The sequence below is a fragment of the Lontra canadensis genome, unplaced genomic scaffold (assembly GCF_010015895.1).
Source record: "Lontra canadensis isolate GAN:19392208 unplaced genomic scaffold, GSC_riverotter_1.0 scaffold28, whole genome shotgun sequence".
Classification (NCBI taxonomy): domain Eukaryota; kingdom Metazoa; phylum Chordata; class Mammalia; order Carnivora; family Mustelidae; genus Lontra; species Lontra canadensis.
In genome coordinates, this window is record NW_022631022.1 from 17687867 (window position 1) to 17706486 (window position 18620).

At 39.7% G+C, this 18620-nt stretch overlaps 1 protein-coding gene across 8 annotated transcripts in view; it reads left to right on the forward strand.

Annotated features, from left to right (window-relative positions):
• Nucleotides 1-18620, forward strand: part of NEO1 (neogenin 1) — a 233126-nt gene that overhangs the window by 198316 nt on the left and 16190 nt on the right. For 4 of the 8 annotated variants that reach the window (XM_032865005.1, XM_032865006.1, XM_032864999.1 and 1 more), the window contains exons 16-23: nucleotides 1660-1755; nucleotides 4825-5048; nucleotides 5131-5269; nucleotides 7460-7567; nucleotides 9097-9291; nucleotides 9951-9983; nucleotides 13085-13153; nucleotides 16825-16972. In XM_032865005.1, coding sequence (XP_032720896.1) covers nucleotides 1660-1755; nucleotides 4825-5048; nucleotides 5131-5269; nucleotides 7460-7567; nucleotides 9097-9291; nucleotides 9951-9983; nucleotides 13085-13153; nucleotides 16825-16972 — 1012 coding nt within the window. The remainder of the gene's footprint in view (nucleotides 1-1659; nucleotides 1756-4824; nucleotides 5049-5130; nucleotides 5270-7459; nucleotides 7568-9096; nucleotides 9292-9950; nucleotides 9984-13084; nucleotides 13154-16824; nucleotides 16973-18620) is intronic. The other 4 variants (XM_032865000.1, XM_032865004.1, XM_032865001.1 and 1 more) reach the window with 3 other exon arrangements.

Consider the following 18620-nt stretch of genomic DNA (forward strand, 5'->3'; position numbering starts at 1 on the left):
GGCTCATCTGATATTTTCCTACCCTTAGCCCTTGAATCAGTCATTTCTCCAAGGAATGCTGGTTTCTCTTATGGAAAATGGCATTCAGAAACCCATATCTGAGCACTATACACACTCCTTGTAACCGGGGTATCTAAAATCCTGAGGCATATACAAAAAAGGCTATTAAGACTTAAAAGTGAGTTCAGCAAAGTCACAGAATACAAAGTTGATATACAAAAATGGTTATAGTCCCATGTACTAACAATACACAGTTGGAAGTCAAAATTAAAATAATAGTACTACTTATATAGCATCAAAAAATATGAAATACTTAGGGATAAACTTTAAAAATATGTACAAGGTCTGTACACTGGAAATTAGAAAATTATTGCTGAGGGTAATAAATTAATGACTTAAATAAGTAGAGGTACCATGTTTATGGATCGGATAATATTATTAAAATGACATTTCCCCCAGTGTAATTCCAAGTAAAATCCTGGCAGGCTTTTTTATGGAAGTTGATAAACTTAATTTTAAAAATCAAAGGAAGTAGAATAGCCAAACAGTTTTAAAAAAGAGGACTCAGGTAGTGTGGTCTTTCAACATTTCTTCAGATATCTTCTAAAGAGCCACATTATCTGATTTCAGGACTTACATAAAGCTGTAGTAATCGAGACACTGAGGAGGTGGTATTGGTGCAAAGGTAGGTATTATAGATCAATAGAACAGAATGGAGTCCAGAAAAAGACCCATATATATATGATCAATTGATTTTTGACAAACACACTAAGATAATTTAGTGGGGAGAGAGTAGTCTTTTCAACAGTGTGGGAAGAACTGGATATCTGTATGAGAAAGAAAGGGAACTTTCCCTGACCTTTATTTCACATTATACACAAAAACAGACCTAAAGGCAAGAGCTAAAACCATAAAACCTCTAGAAAAAGACAGGAAAAAACCTTCATGGCTTTGAGGTAGACAGGGTTCTCTCAGGATGCATAAAGCATAAGTTATAAAACTAAAAAATCTATAGCACTTCATTGAAATTTAAAACTTCCAACTTTTGGAAAGACACCAATAAAGTGAAAAGATGAGCCACAGACTAGGACAAAGTACTCATCATTCAAATATCTGACAAAGAATTTTGAGTCCAGAAAATACGAAACTCTTCCACCTTAATAGGAAGATGGTAATCCAGTAAAAGAGTAAGCAGAAGATTGGGATGGGCAGTATACCAGAGAAGATATACAAGTGGATCATCAGCACATGAAAAGATTCTCTACATCATTAATCATCAGAGAAATGCCAGTGAAACCACAGTGAATCACCAAGTTGCACCTGTGGAATTACACCACATGAAAATCCTATTTACTTCTTGTCCAAGCCCTCCACTGTACGGTAACATCACTAAACCACTGGTTAGTTGAGGCCAAGAGAGGATTCGGGCACAGCCAGCCTCACTCCTGGGACCGACTCCGAGATGTTGATCTCAGAAGTTTCTCTGTGCTGTGTCTGCTGACATCGCTGCATTTCCCCACAGCCTGGAGGAATCCCACATACACATTTTAAAATCCTCCTTGACTTCCTCCGCACTTAAGTTCATGCACTGTCACCCTTGAATTTTGTAAGTTCTGGAGAATTTTTTCCTAAGTGTTTTCACTTGTTTCCTTCCTTCAGATCCCAGCTCTCACTACGTGATAACCCTGAAAGCCTTTAACAATGTGGGTGAGGGCATCCCCCTGTACGAGAGTGCTGTGACCAGACCTCACACAGGTAAGCCATCCTGTCCATCTCTGGTCTTCAGCACTTTTTCCAGAAGCTCATGTGGAATGTTGGCCTGAGGTCTGTCCCACAGGTATCAGTGGAAGGAAAAGCATATGCCAGCATAAGCTGCAGGCTTCATATAGGAAAACAGGCTTTCAAAACAGAAATTTCCATTAATTTCTGTTTTGCTTTTTAGAAAATATTAACAATCCAGTCATTCATATAAATAATTCCATGTAGATATGTAGCACGTGTTTTTAATATGTTGGGATCTAGACCTATAGTTGTGAGAGAATTATTAGTGATTTGGGAGGCACCTGGGTAGCTTAGTCAGTTAAGTATCTGATTCATGATTTTGTCTCAGGTCATGATCTTAAGGTTGTGAGAGCGAGCCCTGCATTGGGCTCCATGCTGCGCATGGAGCCTACTTAAGATTTTCTCTATTATTCTCCCTCCGGCCCTCGCCATCCCTAAAAAAGTGATTTTTGTCTTTTGGTCATGTGAGTTATAACTAAAATGAGTGGGGAAAAAAAAAAAAAAAACAGGTCTCCGTATCTCTAGAGGAATTACATAGGTTACTGATGGTCTCAATAAATGTGTATGATCAGTGAATCCAGCATTTTCTTCACTAGTCACCTGAGGTGATTGGGAGTTTTATTTATATAGAGAGTTTATAAAGTCAGCAGTGGAATACTGTGCAGCCGTCAAAAAATGAAATCTTGCCATTTGCAATGACATGGATGGAATTAGAGGGTATTATGCTAAGTGAAATAAGTCAGTTAGAGAAAGACAATTATCATACTATTTCACTGATACTAGGAATTTGAGAAACAAGACAATGGATCATGGGGGAAAGGGAGGGAAAATGAAACAAGATGAAACCAGAGAGGGAGAAAAACCATAAGGGACTCTTAATCTCAGGAAACAAGCTGAGGGTTGCTGGAGGGGAGGGTGTGGGAGGGATAGGGTGGCTGGGTGAGGGACATTGGGGAGGTTATGTGCTATGGTGAGTGCTGTGAATTGTGTAAGACTGATGACACAGACCTGTACCCCTGAAACAAATAATACATTATATGTTAATTTTTAAAAAAGTATAAAGTCAGTTGTACTGTCCATTTGCTCAGCTGTACATTTATTATTATTATTATTATGAGACCAAAATATTATTTTTAGTAATAAAGGAATATTCATATGATGTAAAATTTCTGTAGATAAAACATCGAATATAGAACTGAGTGATAAGGTTTATTGAAATAAATATCTTAGACTTGTAAATTTTTCTAAAGGGTCCCCCAAACCCAAGAAATTATCATTTTCAGAAATGCTTTTTCCATCTGTTTTCCAGAGCTGTGTATCTCTATTGCCTACTGTATTTTCTGAATACTTTGTATAATGATACAAATTTCACATTATTCTTTTTAAAAAGATAATCTCTGCCCCCTTTTTTTTTCTTTAATGCTTTTACTTAACAAGACCAGCATCATCACTCATGTTTGGTAGTTCTGTCTTCTCTTCTCCTGTGTGCTTACAATTTACAAGTTCTTTTGCAAAGAGCTTTGATATTCCAGAAAGGGGGGAAAAAAAAAGTAAGGTGAAAAAGAGAGTATTTAAATAAGTGTTTTGCTACTTTCTTAAATTACCTATAATAGAAAAAAAAATTTTTGAAATTATTTTCTTATGTGACTTAAAAATATAGCCTTCTGGCTAGAAATATACAAGGAACTGTTCCTAAGTCATGTCACCTTGTTATCTTTTTCAGGAGTTATTACCAATAAAAAAAGATTCTCAAAGAAGTCTAATGACTTTTGCACCCAAAGGTGCATTTTCTATAACTAATTGGTTTGTTTCTTGATCTTTGAACAAAGCCCTTGACTATAATGTAGGCTGTTCCTCAGTTACTTTTAGTGCTCATTGTGTAGGAAATACACAAAAGGAGACTATTATGTTATTTTGGCACTTACTCATAAACAAGGTCCATGCCATTTCAGGTTTTGAGTTACAGGAAGGGCTACTCTGCATAACCATGTGAGAAACCCATTTTTAAACCTTAACTTCAAATAAATCAGTATGTGCGTACTTAGAAAACCTAACCAAGAGCTGGTAAAGCCCAGCGGATCCTGCTGTGCTGCCCTGGGCTCATGGTCCTTGTGTGCACATTCTAGCTTCTGCTTTGACAGTGAGCTTAGAGAAGGTGTCACCTGCATATGGCACAGGACATACATGAGTGTAGACTTCCTTTCTATCAAATAAGTACTCTGATTTTTAGCATTCATAAAGGCTGTCACTTGGACCCATATTATGTCATTTCCTATAACTGATTGGGATTCATTAGGTGGGTTATTCTCTGATTCTACTGGAGAAAGCATAACAGATATTCCTTCATGGTGTCAGCCTACCTTTCCCTCAGGAAGTGCAATGCCCTTGAGTTCCTTTTGTTTTATTTGGATGTGAGCCATTTTGTTGTACTACTTTTAGACCCAGAACATTCAGCAAATCTGAACTGGACCCTGTGTGGGTATCAGATAACCCTAAAACCAAGACCAGGCTAAGTTGCCATTGGCTGACATTCAGGACTCAGACTTGAGAGTAGGACCCTTACATGTCCATTGACCTGCACTGGTAAGCCATGTCCCCAGAATTCAGTCACATTCACTGAAATATCAAAATAGATCATGAGCTTTGTGTTGCTTGTTCTGAAATTACACCCTTGATTTTAAAAATAGTTTGTATCTTCTCACAATCCTTTTTGGAAAAGAGAGAGAATTTTCAAATAGTGTAAGGAAAATTCAAGTATGAATATGTTAATAAAATCACTGGATTATCGAATGTTAATATACTTACAGAATACAGTAGAGAATATCGTTAATTATTTCCCTAGACATTTTCTTGAAAATTTTTCCTGAAAGAACACACGTGGAAATACTCTTTTTATTGAATGGTGGTTATCTATTAACTCCAGATTCTCTTTCTCTTTCTCCATTTCTCACCTTTCATTCCATTATATTACCCTGCATTTTCCTTTTCTTTTATTTTTATGTTAAAAATGCCACTTCCCTTTTTTAATTACTTTTTACCCAGACACTTCTGAAGTTGATTTATTTGTTATTAATGCTCCATACACTCCAGTGCCAGATCCCACTCCCATGATGCCCCCTGTGGGAGTTCAGGCTTCCATTCTGAGTCATGACACCATAAGGATCACATGGGCGGACAACTCACTGCCCAAACACCAGAAGATCACAGATTCCCGGTATTACACAGTCCGATGGAAAACCAACATCCCAGCGAACACCAAGTACAAGGTACCGGTACATTTGCTCTGGGTGGGAAAAGCTAACTCTTGATATTTCCTAATTCTAAAGTTCTTGATTCCTATACTTCCAGAATGCAAATGCAACCACTTTAAGTTACTTGGTGACTGGTTTAAAAGCAAATACACTGTATGAATTCTCTGTGATGGTGACCAAAGGTCGAAGATCAAGCACATGGAGTATGACAGCCCATGGGACCACCTTTGAGTATGGTATGTGTTATCTGAATCTTAATACATGGCGTTTCTTTTCTTTGTAAGTCGTGAAAGCCAGTGGAAGAAAGGCTAGTGTTGGGCCACATTCCTACTCATGAGACTTCTCATCACCTGCTTCTACTACCTGAGGAAAGAATCGAGGGTGTGAATTAAACCACTTACAGAACATAGTGAGCAGCACAGCTGGGGTTCCATGTTCGCTTTTCCAGCTGATGAGTTATGTTTTCCTCATGACTAAACAAGAACATTACCAAATAATGGGATGATCGAATGCAAAGGATGCTAGATTTTAGAAATCAAGGGACTTGAGTTCAGTCCTAGGTCAACCAAATACTGCGTAAGTCACAAGTAAATCATCCAGCCTGTTGTTTCTTCCACCTGTAAAAGAGGGGCGACAATAACATCTGCTTTTCCTACCCTGTAGGCTTCTTGTAAGGTAAAATGAGCAGATGAGAAAGCAGCTGGCAGCAAGAAAGCACTGTGCAGATGTAAAGGATTAAGGTCATTAATCCCGATTTATTGCTAAATTGAGGTAGAAGAAATGTGAAGTGACCTGCTCTTGACCACCTGCCAACGCCAGGCTGGCTAGAGGCTCAGAACCTTACCAGGGAACCCCAAAGCTGCCCTAGCAGCTTTCTTATAAGTAGTATCTGCTAAAATCCCATTGGGGCAGCCTAAGGGATTTTGTCTGTAAGTAAACATGAAAGATAAAAGACACTGAAGCAAATTAAAGGGAAAGCAGGCCATCCAAGTTTGCAGTTCTCTTTGCCTTTTGCTCATTCATAGGCCTGCCCTTCTCCTTCTTGTACTTTTTCTAGCATGGGCTTATGTGTAACCATCAGGAGTCTCTGTCCCTTCCAGCCTTGTATGGCTTTTTTTTTTTTTTTTTTGCCTATATATAAATAATGAAAAAGTGGAGCTGCCAAGACTCCTGGACTGGACCTGGCCCTAAAGTCTTTGTGTCTCCTGCACAGTTGACAGACTACCTACAGAGAAAAGGGTTGCATCTGGAGAGCTTAGAAATAACAAAAAAAGTTTAAATAGACCTTGAGTTTTGAGTTTGCCTTCTTTGCTAGTTTTAAGAATATCTTTTTGCTTCATTCCAATCCGTTAGTTAATAAATAATGGTATGTATTCTCTCAGGATGTCTGAGGCTTCCTTCCATTTTATGCTAGGAAAATTTCAGTATTTTAGGAAGAGTAAATTTGAGGATGTACTTAATTTACTCATTTCTCTACTCGTACATTAAAAGTTATCCTATATGGATATCCATAACATGGAAGTACAAGAAATGCAGTGTTGTTTTTATTCTATTGGTGGTGTTTCTTTTTTTTTTTTTTAAGATTTTATTTATTTATTTGACAGAGAGATCACAGTAGACAGAGGCAGGCAGAGAGAGAGAGAGGGAAGCAGGCTCCCTGCTGAGCAGAGAGCCCGATGCGGGACTTGATCCCAGAACCCTGAGATCATGACCTGAGCTGAAGGCAGCGGCTTAACCCACTGAGCCACCCAGGTGCCCCTATTGGTGGTGTTTCTTAAGTAGCTTTACATTTCAGAGCAATAATCTCAATAGTTGAGAGTGAAAACTTAAAAACAGCATTTTTTCACTCATTTAGTCTTTGAGGGAATAGGGGGTTTCACACATTATATTTTGTTTGGAGAGACAACTATAAGTGGAAAGAGAAAATTATTTTACATTTGAAAATATTCTAATGAAATAATCCAAATATGAGGAAGTGGGACAGAATGTCATCTTGAGCAAATTACGTAACTTTTTTCATTATCAATGCCCTGATCTGTCAAGCAGGGATAGTGGTAAACTGCCGTTCAAGTTGCCACAAATATTAAGTGAAATACTATTTATAAAATGCCTGGTATAATGTGGATACTTGGTAATTAACTACAAAGGTCTTTTGATATCCCTACATAAGAATCCTATAAATTCTTGACCTCTAGGCCAAGGTGACAGTTCTATAGCCTCATAGTATGATGTGTTTTTCTTTGGTACTTTGCATATTCTTCTTTTTATTGGATCTGTTTATAGGCAGACTATGAGTTCTTTGAGCCAAAAGGCTTTAGCTTTTTTGCCTTACACCTCTTATTGCACCTTTTAAAAGGAAAGTGTTGCAGAAATGGTGAATGAAACTGGAATGGACAAGAGTTATTGACAGTCTTGTTATTTTGTAGTTCCTACTTCTCCACCCAAAGATGTGACAGTTGTGAGTAAAGAGGGAAAACCCAGGACCATAATTGTAAATTGGCAACCTCCCTCAGAAGCCAATGGCAAAATTACAGGTAAGATGCCTTTGAGTGTGTATCTGTTCTCTGCTGGGCAGAAGCACTCCAGCCCAGGACTGTGTGGTTGGAAGAAGTGGGAGTCCAAACGTTGGCTTGATCATTTTATGAGACTAAGGAAGTCAGGGTGGTCCTTGAAAGCGGACCAAGGGGGTGCTGTTTGCTCATAGTAATGTAAAAATGAATTGTCAGTTGATTGTTCCGACTCACTGTGTGAAAGTGTGATGGGTGATATTACATTAGACAATCTTTGGCTACAGTGGAGCCTTATGGACATATTTATTTTCATCGGAAAAGCTGGTCTTCTCTGCCTCTGACTAGATGATTTTTAGAGTTAAAGACCCTGCCTGATTCTACAGGGTAATACGCAATAAATATAGATTCAGCTCTTTTAACCTGAAGCCCCAAAAAGCCCATTAGACTTTTAATTCCATTTTTCCCCCAGGCCTGCTACTTCAGCTTCCTGTGCTCTAACACTAGAGTTAGAAGTTTGAATCGGCCTAAGTCTTTGAAGGGACCTGGGATTTTTCCTTGGTCTTCCAGAGAACTTTCCACAGTAGAGGACACTATGCTTTCCTCAGCTTCATCACGGAGGAAAGCCTGACTGGACTTAACTGTCAATTATTCCCCTTGGAACCTCTGCTCTATGTCGCTACAGCTTCTTAGGATACATCCTAAGGAACAGGCATTTGCTTTCTGAAGTTCCTTTGTGTGAATAAGGGAGCTGGAAGCATGAATAAGGAATGAATAAGGATGAATAAGGAAACTGAAAGCATTTCTTAATATTGTTCTGCTTACACTTTCAGTTAGAATTCCTTCCCATAAGGTATCTGTACCATTTGTTAGGTTTTTGATCTTACCTCTTCTATAAAAGAAGGAAGCATGAATTGACCTGGGATTACATTTCATTTTGTCTTTAAAAACCAGTGCATTTTTGCACTGTGTAGGTCAGGTAGGCATGTGGTTGTCTCTTCTTGCCTCGACCATAGAGAGTGACTGCCCCCTGGTGGGAGTCTCGGGTCATGTTTCCCTGTGGCTTCACTCACTTCCAAGTGTGGGAGAGCTTTAGTAAAAGGTACCGCCCACACCTCCCAGGTCTGCCAGAGTTTTTCTCCTGGGAAATCATACTGGTGAGAGCTAAAGCAGCACGCTGGGCCAGTGTCGGTTTTCAAAAGTGCGTTATTTTAATCATAGACCCTTGGTGGGTACATTTTTCAAACATTAAGACGTTGAAGTGATTGGGTTGTTTTCTTAGTTTCTGAGAGTTCTTAACCCTCTTTTATTATTGTAACTACTTTTATTGCTTTAACTGCTAATACAGATATTAACTTACAGCCTGGCAGTGTTGAAATTGTGGCTTTTCTCTATATGATGTTTAGAGTAGCATTTTGAATGCATTTTACTATTGGACTTTAATCAGTAACTGGTTCTGTATTTGTATATGCTATAACATATGTCTTTATTGACTTACTGATTCCAAAAGAAAAGGCAGGCATAAGATATCTTTTCTCATTTCCTTCTTTGGACAGGTTACATCATATATTATAGTACGGATGTGAATGCAGAGTTACACGACTGGGTTATTGAGCCTGTTGTGGGAAACAGGCTGACTCACCAGATACAAGAGTTAACACTTGACACACCATATTACTTCAAAATCCAAGCTCGAAACTCAAAGGGCATGGGGCCCATGTCTGAAGCTGTCCAGTTCAGAACACCTAAAGGTAAAGCTCCGCTAAATAGTGTTTTATTCCGTGTCTCGTTAGTGGGGCCATGTTTGCACCTATCACTTTAGCATATAGAGACTATGGAGAATATAAGAAGCCCTGATGGTGAGCTTATGAACCGATGTGTGAACATTTCCCTCAAAATGATCCCTCACCCACCCATTGACCACCAAGTCAGTGCTCCCTAGGTTACTGGGCTAACCGTGTCACATACAAGGCTGTTCAAGGCAGGTGAATGGCAGCGATCTCAGAGTTTTTAACCAGTCAGATCAGATGTGATGCTCTTGGTTCTCAGGTAGTATAATAGCATTTTATTGTGATGGACATTTCCCTTTCAACACATGCAGGCTCTTAACCTGAAAGTCTTACTTGTGGAGAGAAAGACAGTAACGAGAGCTTTGAAGAAAACTCTAGATGAGACAGTGAAGATAAAGTACTGAACCAAGTGAGCCTAGGAATAGTTAGTTGGGGACTGAGTCTGTGGAAATGTGGAAACCATGTATGGATTTCTTTTCTGTTAGTACTGAAGCTAAGACTCGATTTGTTTGGAAGTTTGTGGGGTTTTATTTTTTTTCCTTTAAAAATTCTGCTTGTCCCACCTTCAAAGCTTGTGATCCTTGCTCTTGTTTTTTCTCCCCCTGTGCTTGGCCTGTTAGCGGACTCCTCTGATAAAATGCCTAATGATCAAGGTAAATCAGTAGATGGCCTCTCTCTCCTTTCCTCTCTTTTGTGACCTACTCTTACTAGCATTTTGTGTTTTTGTTTCTTTTTTTTTCCCCCTGAAAATCAGTACTGTGTGTTAAAATCCACATTATTCATTGGCCAAAGTGGAGTTGAGTCCATGTTTGTGGCACTTGGGGTATCTGAAAAGCTGGGAATTGACTTAGGAGCTAAATAGGGGGAAACTGAGGAGAGTAAATGGAGTTCTGCATCTGTAGGAGATTGGCCTTAAGTGTGGGTCCCTTTGTCCTCTGTGCTATGATATTGAAATTCTGTAACCATGATAGGCATTTAGACCAGTATGACAGCAAGCATACCAGTTTGTCATACTCGTAGCATCTAGGATGATTTTTAGAGTATCTCTAGTATCTCTAGTATTAGTATCTCTAGATGAAAAGTGGTAATCAAATTCCGCAAATACCCTATTTTCCTCCCCCACCCCGACCAAGAATCTACACATTTACCCTACTGAATTGTGTGATAATCTGTGACAGAATTAGTACTATTTATTCTGTTAAATAAGCTTAACTCAGAGCTCTTTTTCTGTTTCTTCCCTTAAATATATCTGCTCATTTTAAAAGAGATAGGAACAATTTAAAATGGAAAGTTAGAAAGTGTAGGCCTGAGTGTCACCATTCTCGAAATTGTCTGTCAGCATAGTTTTCCCACTGTTATTGAGATGGTGAAGGGGTAACTGGACTGTGGTTTTCATCTCTGAGGAGTCAGCTAAAGTTGGTATCTGTTCTCAACACTGAGAGCAGTGGAAGTAAAGTTGACGGTTGCTTTCAAGGTTTAAGAGTAGTTTTTAGAAATAAAAAGTCTTGGGGTGCCTGGCTGGCTCAGTTGGTGGACCATGCGATTCTTGATCTGGGGGTTGTGAATTTGAGTCCTACATTAAATGTAGAGATTACTTAATAAAATCCTTTAGTAAAAGATTTTTTAAAAAGAAGAAGAAGAAAGAAGTCGTCTTTGGATCTTGTTAATGGCAAGGAAGAGTCAGACTTGAGGCATGTTTCAGGGCTTTGGAAATGTATTTGCACTCAGTGAGTCTTTTGTTGTATGCTGGATGTGTGTATGCGTAAGGCACCCTAATGATGGTGGACATTTTGACTTAAGTGTGAGAACAGGAAAGTAACTATACTGTGTGCACGCGGAGTACAAATGTGCTCATCGTTCTCCCCCACTCTTATCCCCACTGAATAAGCCAGAGTCTTGCTTGTGCCACTCCTCTGGCCTTTAAAATTCTTTACCTGTAGTTCTTTTTGGTGTTTGGTTAATCCTTGGAATTTCTATTCATAGGTTATATTTAAAAGAAAAAATACTGGGAAATAGGGGAATTAAACCAACCATTTTATTGGCAAAATACACTCTTTGACAATTATTTACATAACATGATACTCTGGATAGTTGGGCTCACGTGTGGGCTCCCTGAAAAGTAAGCACACTTAAGTCTGAAGAGCCTCACGGGGGCTAAGCCATCTCCTCCAGCTAGACTTCATCCCAGTGAAAAGAGCAGCTAGACCTCTAACATACGGTGTGTACCATTTGGGAGCAGTCACGGCCACGGAAGTCAGGGGATGAAGGAACAAGTATGGACAACAGAAAAAGGATCAGGGACTGAGTTTAATATGCCCTTTTGGGTACAGAACTTCTGTTCCTTTGGGAGTTTTGAACTTCTGGAAACAAAACATTGTTTTCATCTCTGTATTTATTCTGTTAAGTGAACTATATACAGAAATGTTCAGATTTTAATTTTTCATTTAGTCCAACTCTGATATGACATTAGCTGTAATGTTTTATAGAAACGCATCTAATTTGTATATTTCTAGTAAAGCTTTATTTGTAGAAATAATTATAAGTGTTTTCTGAAGCTTCATGCTCTGTGCCTCTGCAAAGGGAAAGGTGATGTTCTTCCCTAAAACTTTATTATATATGTGAAATAGCTAACATTTGTTGAACATTTGCTGTGTTATCAGGCAGTATTCAGAATATTTTATAGGAGTAAATTTCCATTTAATCTTCAACACAGTTTTGTGAAGTAGATGCCATTATCATTGCTGTTCTGCGATGAAGAAACTGAGACTCAAGAATAATGAATAACTTGCCGAAAGTCAAGTACGTGGTAGACCAGTATTCAAGTGCAGGCAGTGTGCTCTGTTAACCGTGAGCAGCTTTGACTTCACAGTTCTTTCACACTTTCTTCAGGAGGAATCCAAACGTTGGATTGACGAATGCCTTTGCTGTATTAGGAAAGGATTCCTTCTATTTGCTTTACCCAAGCAACTTTTCCTATAAATGTGGAGAGTAAAGTTCAGGACCAAGAATACAAATTACTAAAAAAACCTGATCTTTGTGTTTTATGAAGTCTGTTTTTGAGGTGGTCCCAAGCCCAAGATCAGCAACCTCACTCATTGTATTTTAGGACAGTGAATTAGGAGATGGTGTCTTGGTGAGCAACAAGAGGGAAGACTTTGTTTTTCCATCCTTGGGTATTTGGGTAACTGAGCAGGAACCAAGAACCTGATTTGAACGTCCACATACCTTCCTGCTCCTTCTTAGGGTATCCTTATATTGGAAAAGGCAGCTTTATAATTTGGGGGAAAAATCCAAACACTACTGACACCTACTAGGAGATCAACATAGCCAGGTCCTTTGGAAAAGTCCACTTCCATAATGCAGAAGTCAGCCTAACTGGTCCCTTGATTCCTTTTCTGAGAGAAGCTACTTTTGCCATAAGTGCTCTGAGTGGTCTTGCAGGAACTTTCCTGGGTGAGAGAAATGGGTGTGTTCCCACCATGTGAACAGCAAGTGGCAGTCTGTTTCCACACTAGATACAGCCATGGCCCAAGGGGGGTCAGCCTTTCAGATGCCTCATTGCATAGAAAGCTATACCTTAGTTTGCTTTGCACAGCCCATTTTGTGCCCTGTTGTTTATGTGCTACTTCAATTTCCTCATGGACAGAGTAGACTGAAAATATTTTTTTTTTTGTAGAAAACACTCACTAGCTGTGAAGTGGACTCATCCCACCAATGGCTTGGGTCATTACTGACATGATTTCTTCTCCTTCAGCCTCAGGGTCTGCAGGAAAAGGAAGCCGGCTGCCAGACCTAGGATCCGACTACAAACCTCCAATGAGCGGTAAAGCTTTTTTGCCCCACTGTGGGCATGACATGGTTTTGCTTGAATTTCAAAATGTCTTTTATAGTTTTCTCTGTGGTGGGTTATGCCATGTTAACCTATTTTCTTTTATTTAGTAGAATTAACTTTAGGCAGTTTTTGGCAAAAGTCTGCTAAACTACTGTAAACCCATTCATTATCCATAAATAAGGATCCATAAATAAGATCCATAAATAAGATCGTTTTCCCCACATACCCAACTTAAAGTAAGATTAGTTGTAAACAAATGAGTCTTCCTTTGTGCCCACTGCCTGCCTCTAGAAAAGAATTAGAATCTTGTTCTCAAAAATAAACCCTCTAATGGGATTATCTATCACCTAGAATAAGCCAAAGAAATGCTTCATGACTTTCTCTCCACACTGCTTACCACAGTGTTTTAATTTGGGAATTCTAAAAAATTCTTCCCACTCTCCTAGCCCGCTTAAGAGCTGGTGCCTTCTAACTCCTTAAATGATGGCACCTACTTCTCTACAGAACTTCACTATTTATAAGTTACTTTCACACCTGAAATTATATTTGATCCTCATAACACCGTAAAGCACAGAGAACAGATATTCCCATTTTACACATTAAGAGATTCAGTGGAGGGGCGCCTGGGTGGCTCAGTGGGTTAAGCCTCTGCCTTTGGCTCCGGTCATGATCGCAGGGTCCTGGGATCGAGCCCCACATCGGGCTCTCTGCTCAGTGGGGAGCCTGCTTCTCCCTCTCTCTCTCTGCCTGCCTCTCTGCCTACTTATGGTCTCTCTCTCTCTGTCTAATAAATAAATAAAAATAAAAATCTTTAATAAAAAAAAAAAGAGAGACTCAGTAGAGAAGTAATGTGCCTGAACTCACCCACTAATTAAGGAAGTCCTAGAACCAAATCCAGGGCTTCCGACTCCTGATTGTGACGTTTCCACTGTCACACGCAGCCTACAAGGCCTGGGGTTCTGTACCAGATGTGGGAATCTGAGTCCTAGGCCGAGTTCTAGGACTCTGCGCTTTTCCTCCTAGGATGCGTGTGTTGTATTTATGTGCAGTCCATGGTATAATATTCAAGGCTGTGAGGAAAGCAGCTGTTTCCTTGTTTTTCATTTATATAGTCATTCATTCACCCATGTTTATGAAGGTTCAGGTTCTTTGTAACAGGCTATGTATGGGAGCAAAAAGCAGTGAGTAACAAAGCAATTGGAAAGGGAAAGCTTCATAGAAGAGGGGAAGTCTGACCCAGATATGAAAGGATGCATGGAAGATGGCTAAATGTCACGGGGTGGGGGGTGTTGAGCATTTCAGGAAGCACCAACAGCACATGCAAATGCATGGCAGCCAAAACCAGCCAGCTCTCTCCAGGGATCACACCGCCTGGAGGTAGGCTGGAGATTGTCCCATTAGACCAGGTGGGAGGTTAGAACCAGCCTTCCAGAAACTCAGGTACCACTGCTGCGAAATGTGGGTTTCACCCTGCTCGTAGCATGTGTAAGACACCTTGTACCACGGGTGAGCTGTGATCTCCGTTTGTTGAGTACCGACTGTTATGACTCTGGTGAATGAAAAAAGAGTTGGGGCTGAGATAATGAAGTCAGAGAGAGTGGTTAAGCAGCTATTGCAGTAGCCCGTATGAGGCTTGAGAAATGGCCTGTCATAATGTCCCTGGCAGGACCTGCTCCCTCGGCAGTCGCTCTCACCCTCTCTTCAATGGGAGCTTTCAGTCCTCTCAGAAGCTAGAGGGCAGATACAGTTAAGTGGGAATTCATCTCTGGCAGGGGAGAGCTGCCGCCACCACCTCCGCTGGCCCCCGTGCCCCAGCTCCCCAGCTCTGAGTGCAGGGCCTGCCCCACCACACACCATGCCCAGTAACTCGGCACTGTTCTTAATAAAAGCTTTTCAGTTAAAGGCCCAGTATGGTCTAACTTTATTGGCCCCTAGTTCTGTAGTCTTTCCCAAATGTAAAAATGTTTTATTAAAGGTCAGTATGTACAATTTAAGTTGTCTATCTGTTTACTTTTTTTCTCAGAAATGAGGAATAAAAACGATTAAACCAAATGGAGAAGAAGAAGCTCTCAAGCCCTCCTAAATCAGCCCAGATTTTAGCACTGTGTGTGGATGTAGCCTATAAAAGCCATACGATCAGAAGTTGGGAGGTCAGCTAATGCAGTTATGGAAGGGGTTCCCAGTATAAGTACACCTTGAATTAGATAAAAAGTTTATAAACCAGGGTTGTATTTGAGAATCACTTGAAGGGCTTTCCTAAAACACAGATTCCCAAGCCATAGCTTCATGTTAGGAATTTCTTCCATAGTCTCCCAGACTTGTAGAAAGATTCTTCTTAAACACTTCTAGAAACTAAATACCCATTACTTGATAAGGCAGCTCATCCATTATTGTGCAGCTCTGACTGTTAAACAGGAGAGAGAGAATAGCTGGAAAGAAAGACATCAGCTGTCAATGGCAGTCAGAACCGTGTGGTAGGATTTCCCATGTTTTATAAATGAGCATGTGTGACTTTTATAATGAGGTGGGAAGGGAAGAAATGTGTTTCAGAAAATAGAAGAACAAGAGTTAGAATACAGCTAGATTACAAAACGGCCCTCATCCTGTAAGCAACGAGGAAATAATAACAGGAAGAAAAAGAAGAAAAGCTAAATTTCCTCAGGGTCTTCAATGATCTGGCCTTTGTACAATCATCTCTGTCTTTTCCTGCTCATTCTCTTCCCTCTAACTTTGCTTCTCTCCCCTTGCTTGAGCAACACTGCTGCCTTTCTCTTCCCTGAACATGCCAAGCTCATTCCTGCCTTAGGATCCTTCCCCTAGCTGTTCCATCTCTCGTGAACATTCTTCCTCCAGATCTTCGCATGGTGGGATCTTTCTTGTCACTCAAATCTCAGCTCAAATGCCATTTCCTCAGAGAAATTTTTTCCAACTACTCAGTCTAAAATAGCCACCCACTCTGTATCATATCCCCTCATTTTATTTTTTTCTTAGTAGTTATTACTGATAATTTCTTATTTATTTTCTGCCTGTACACCAGCAGTCATATCTTTGTTGTACACTGTTGCATCCTTAGTACCTAGAACAATGCCTGGCACATAGTAACTACTCAGTAAATATTTGTCAAACTAATGCATATGTACAGATCTACTCTTTCCTGAAACTGATTAAGAGAATTAACTTTGCAAAGACTATATTTATAAAAGCAAACTGTATTTTTCTTTTTTTTTTCCCCAGACTGTATTTTTCAAGTAGTTTTTGTGATCTCAAACATCTGAATGTGGAAAAGAACTTAGCTTTCTCTGAGTGTACATTTTTTAAATGCTTTTGAAAGTCATGATCTAAATGATTTACAAATGGTGCTTTATAAGACAAATTTATGCATAAGATAACATAAGATACCAGGCGGGGGGCAGGCCCTTTATTTATCCAAGTATAATGTTTACTTTAATTCAGGAAGCCATCACTAAACACCAGCTTTGTGCAAGGCGCTATGTTAAGAACTGTACGTAGTACATAGCCTTGGCTCTGTAGATTGCATGAGACACTTGTATCCAAGGCGATGACTGTGTTACAGAGACTCTCACATGAAGTTTCCGTACTCTGAGTGTATGCATTTTTTGAATTCTCGAACTCTAACAGACATACCGGTTTTCCCTCTACAGGTAGTAACAGCCCGCATGGAAGCCCCACCTCTCCCTTGGACAGTAGCATGCTGCTGGTCATCATTGTTTCTGTTGGCGTTGTCACCATTGTGGTGGTTGTGGTCATTGCTGTCTTTTGCACCAGGCGCACCACCTCTCACCAGAAAAAGTAAGGAGCCCCAAATGTGGCCCATGATTTTTGTTATCTATTCTTTTGTTCCTCTGTGACTTGTGTATTTGGAGTTGTACAAAGAAATTAAACATTCAGTATAGTTGACCCTTGAACAATGTAGGGATAGGGATGCTGACACCCCCCCATGCAGTCAAAAATCCACATATAAATTTTAAATTTTGACTTCTGCAGAATTTAACTATGAGTAGCCTACTATTGACTGAAAGCCTTACTGATAAACTATTAACACCTATTTTGTATGTTATATATTATATATAATACATACTATATATCATATATATATCACATATATGTATTATAGACAAAATATATATTTTTTTAGTCTTACAAAAAAGAAAGCTAGAAAAAAGAGTGATTAAGAAAATCATAAGAAAATACATTTACAGTGCTATACTGTATTTATCAAAAATAGTCCACACATGGATACCAAGCATTAACCCTAATCCTAGATCTGGAAAGTGGGTTCCTGAACACATGATAAGAAAAGCTGAGAAGCAGCCCAGTTATTCTGGAGAAGACCCCCAAATATTTAAGAATTGGTGGTATTTCTGAAAATGGATGTAAAGGTAAAGATAAAAACAGAAAGAAAAATTGAGTACCTCTTAAAGCATATTTAGAGCCCCAAATCCCTTCCTTGCCTCAGCAGTAGATGGCTGCATGTCTCTTCCTGCCCAAGCAGAAGTCTGGGGTTTTATTCTCTGGCGAGATCTCTGAACTATAGAGTATCAGGTACATACACTAGCCCAAACCCTAACCCCGATCCGTAACCCTCTAGAGAGGTCTCTGAATTGCAGGATATTAGGCACATACCCTCATGCTGGCCCCAACTCTAACCCTGGATATGAGGAGGAAAAATGGAAGATGTAGTGAGTGTGTGTGTGTGTGTGTGTGTGTGTGTGTATGTGTATACACACACACTGAAATACGCAGCCATAAAAAAGAGGGAGATGTTGCCATTTGCAACTACATGGATGGAGCTAGAGAGTATTATGCTAAGTGAAGTAAGTCATTCAGAGAAAGACAAATACCATGTGATTTTTCACTCTTGTAGAAGTTAAGCAAAACAAATGGGCAAAGGGGGAAAAAAAAGAGGCAAACCAAAAAAGAGACTGTTAACTACAGAGAACACACTGAGGCTACCAGAAGGGAGGTGGGCGGGGGATGGGTGAAGGAGGTGAAGGGGATTAAGGAGGGCACTTGTGAGGAGCCGGTGATGTATGGATGTGTTGAATTACTATATGGTACGCCCAAAACTAGTATTACATTATTATGTATATTATGTATATTAACTGGAATTTAAGTAAAAACTTTTTTAAAAGTCTGCGTGTAAGCGGACTCCCCACTGTTCAGTCCCATGTAGTTCAAGGGTTAACTGTGCACGAAAAATGATGTTTTAAATATTTGTAAGTGAAATGCAGAATGGTTCTTCTTATAAATGTGTATTGGTGTTCTGGCAGGAAAAAGGTGCACACTCAAAACGGCGGAAGGAAGTTTAATGAGGGGACTATTTACAGAGTCACAGGTGGGGCTAGGAGATGAGGCAGAGATGTTCAAGGACCAGCAGCCATGATAGGCCACTGTCACCCTTAGGCCTGAGAGGGCAAGAGGTCTTCCTGAAGAACAG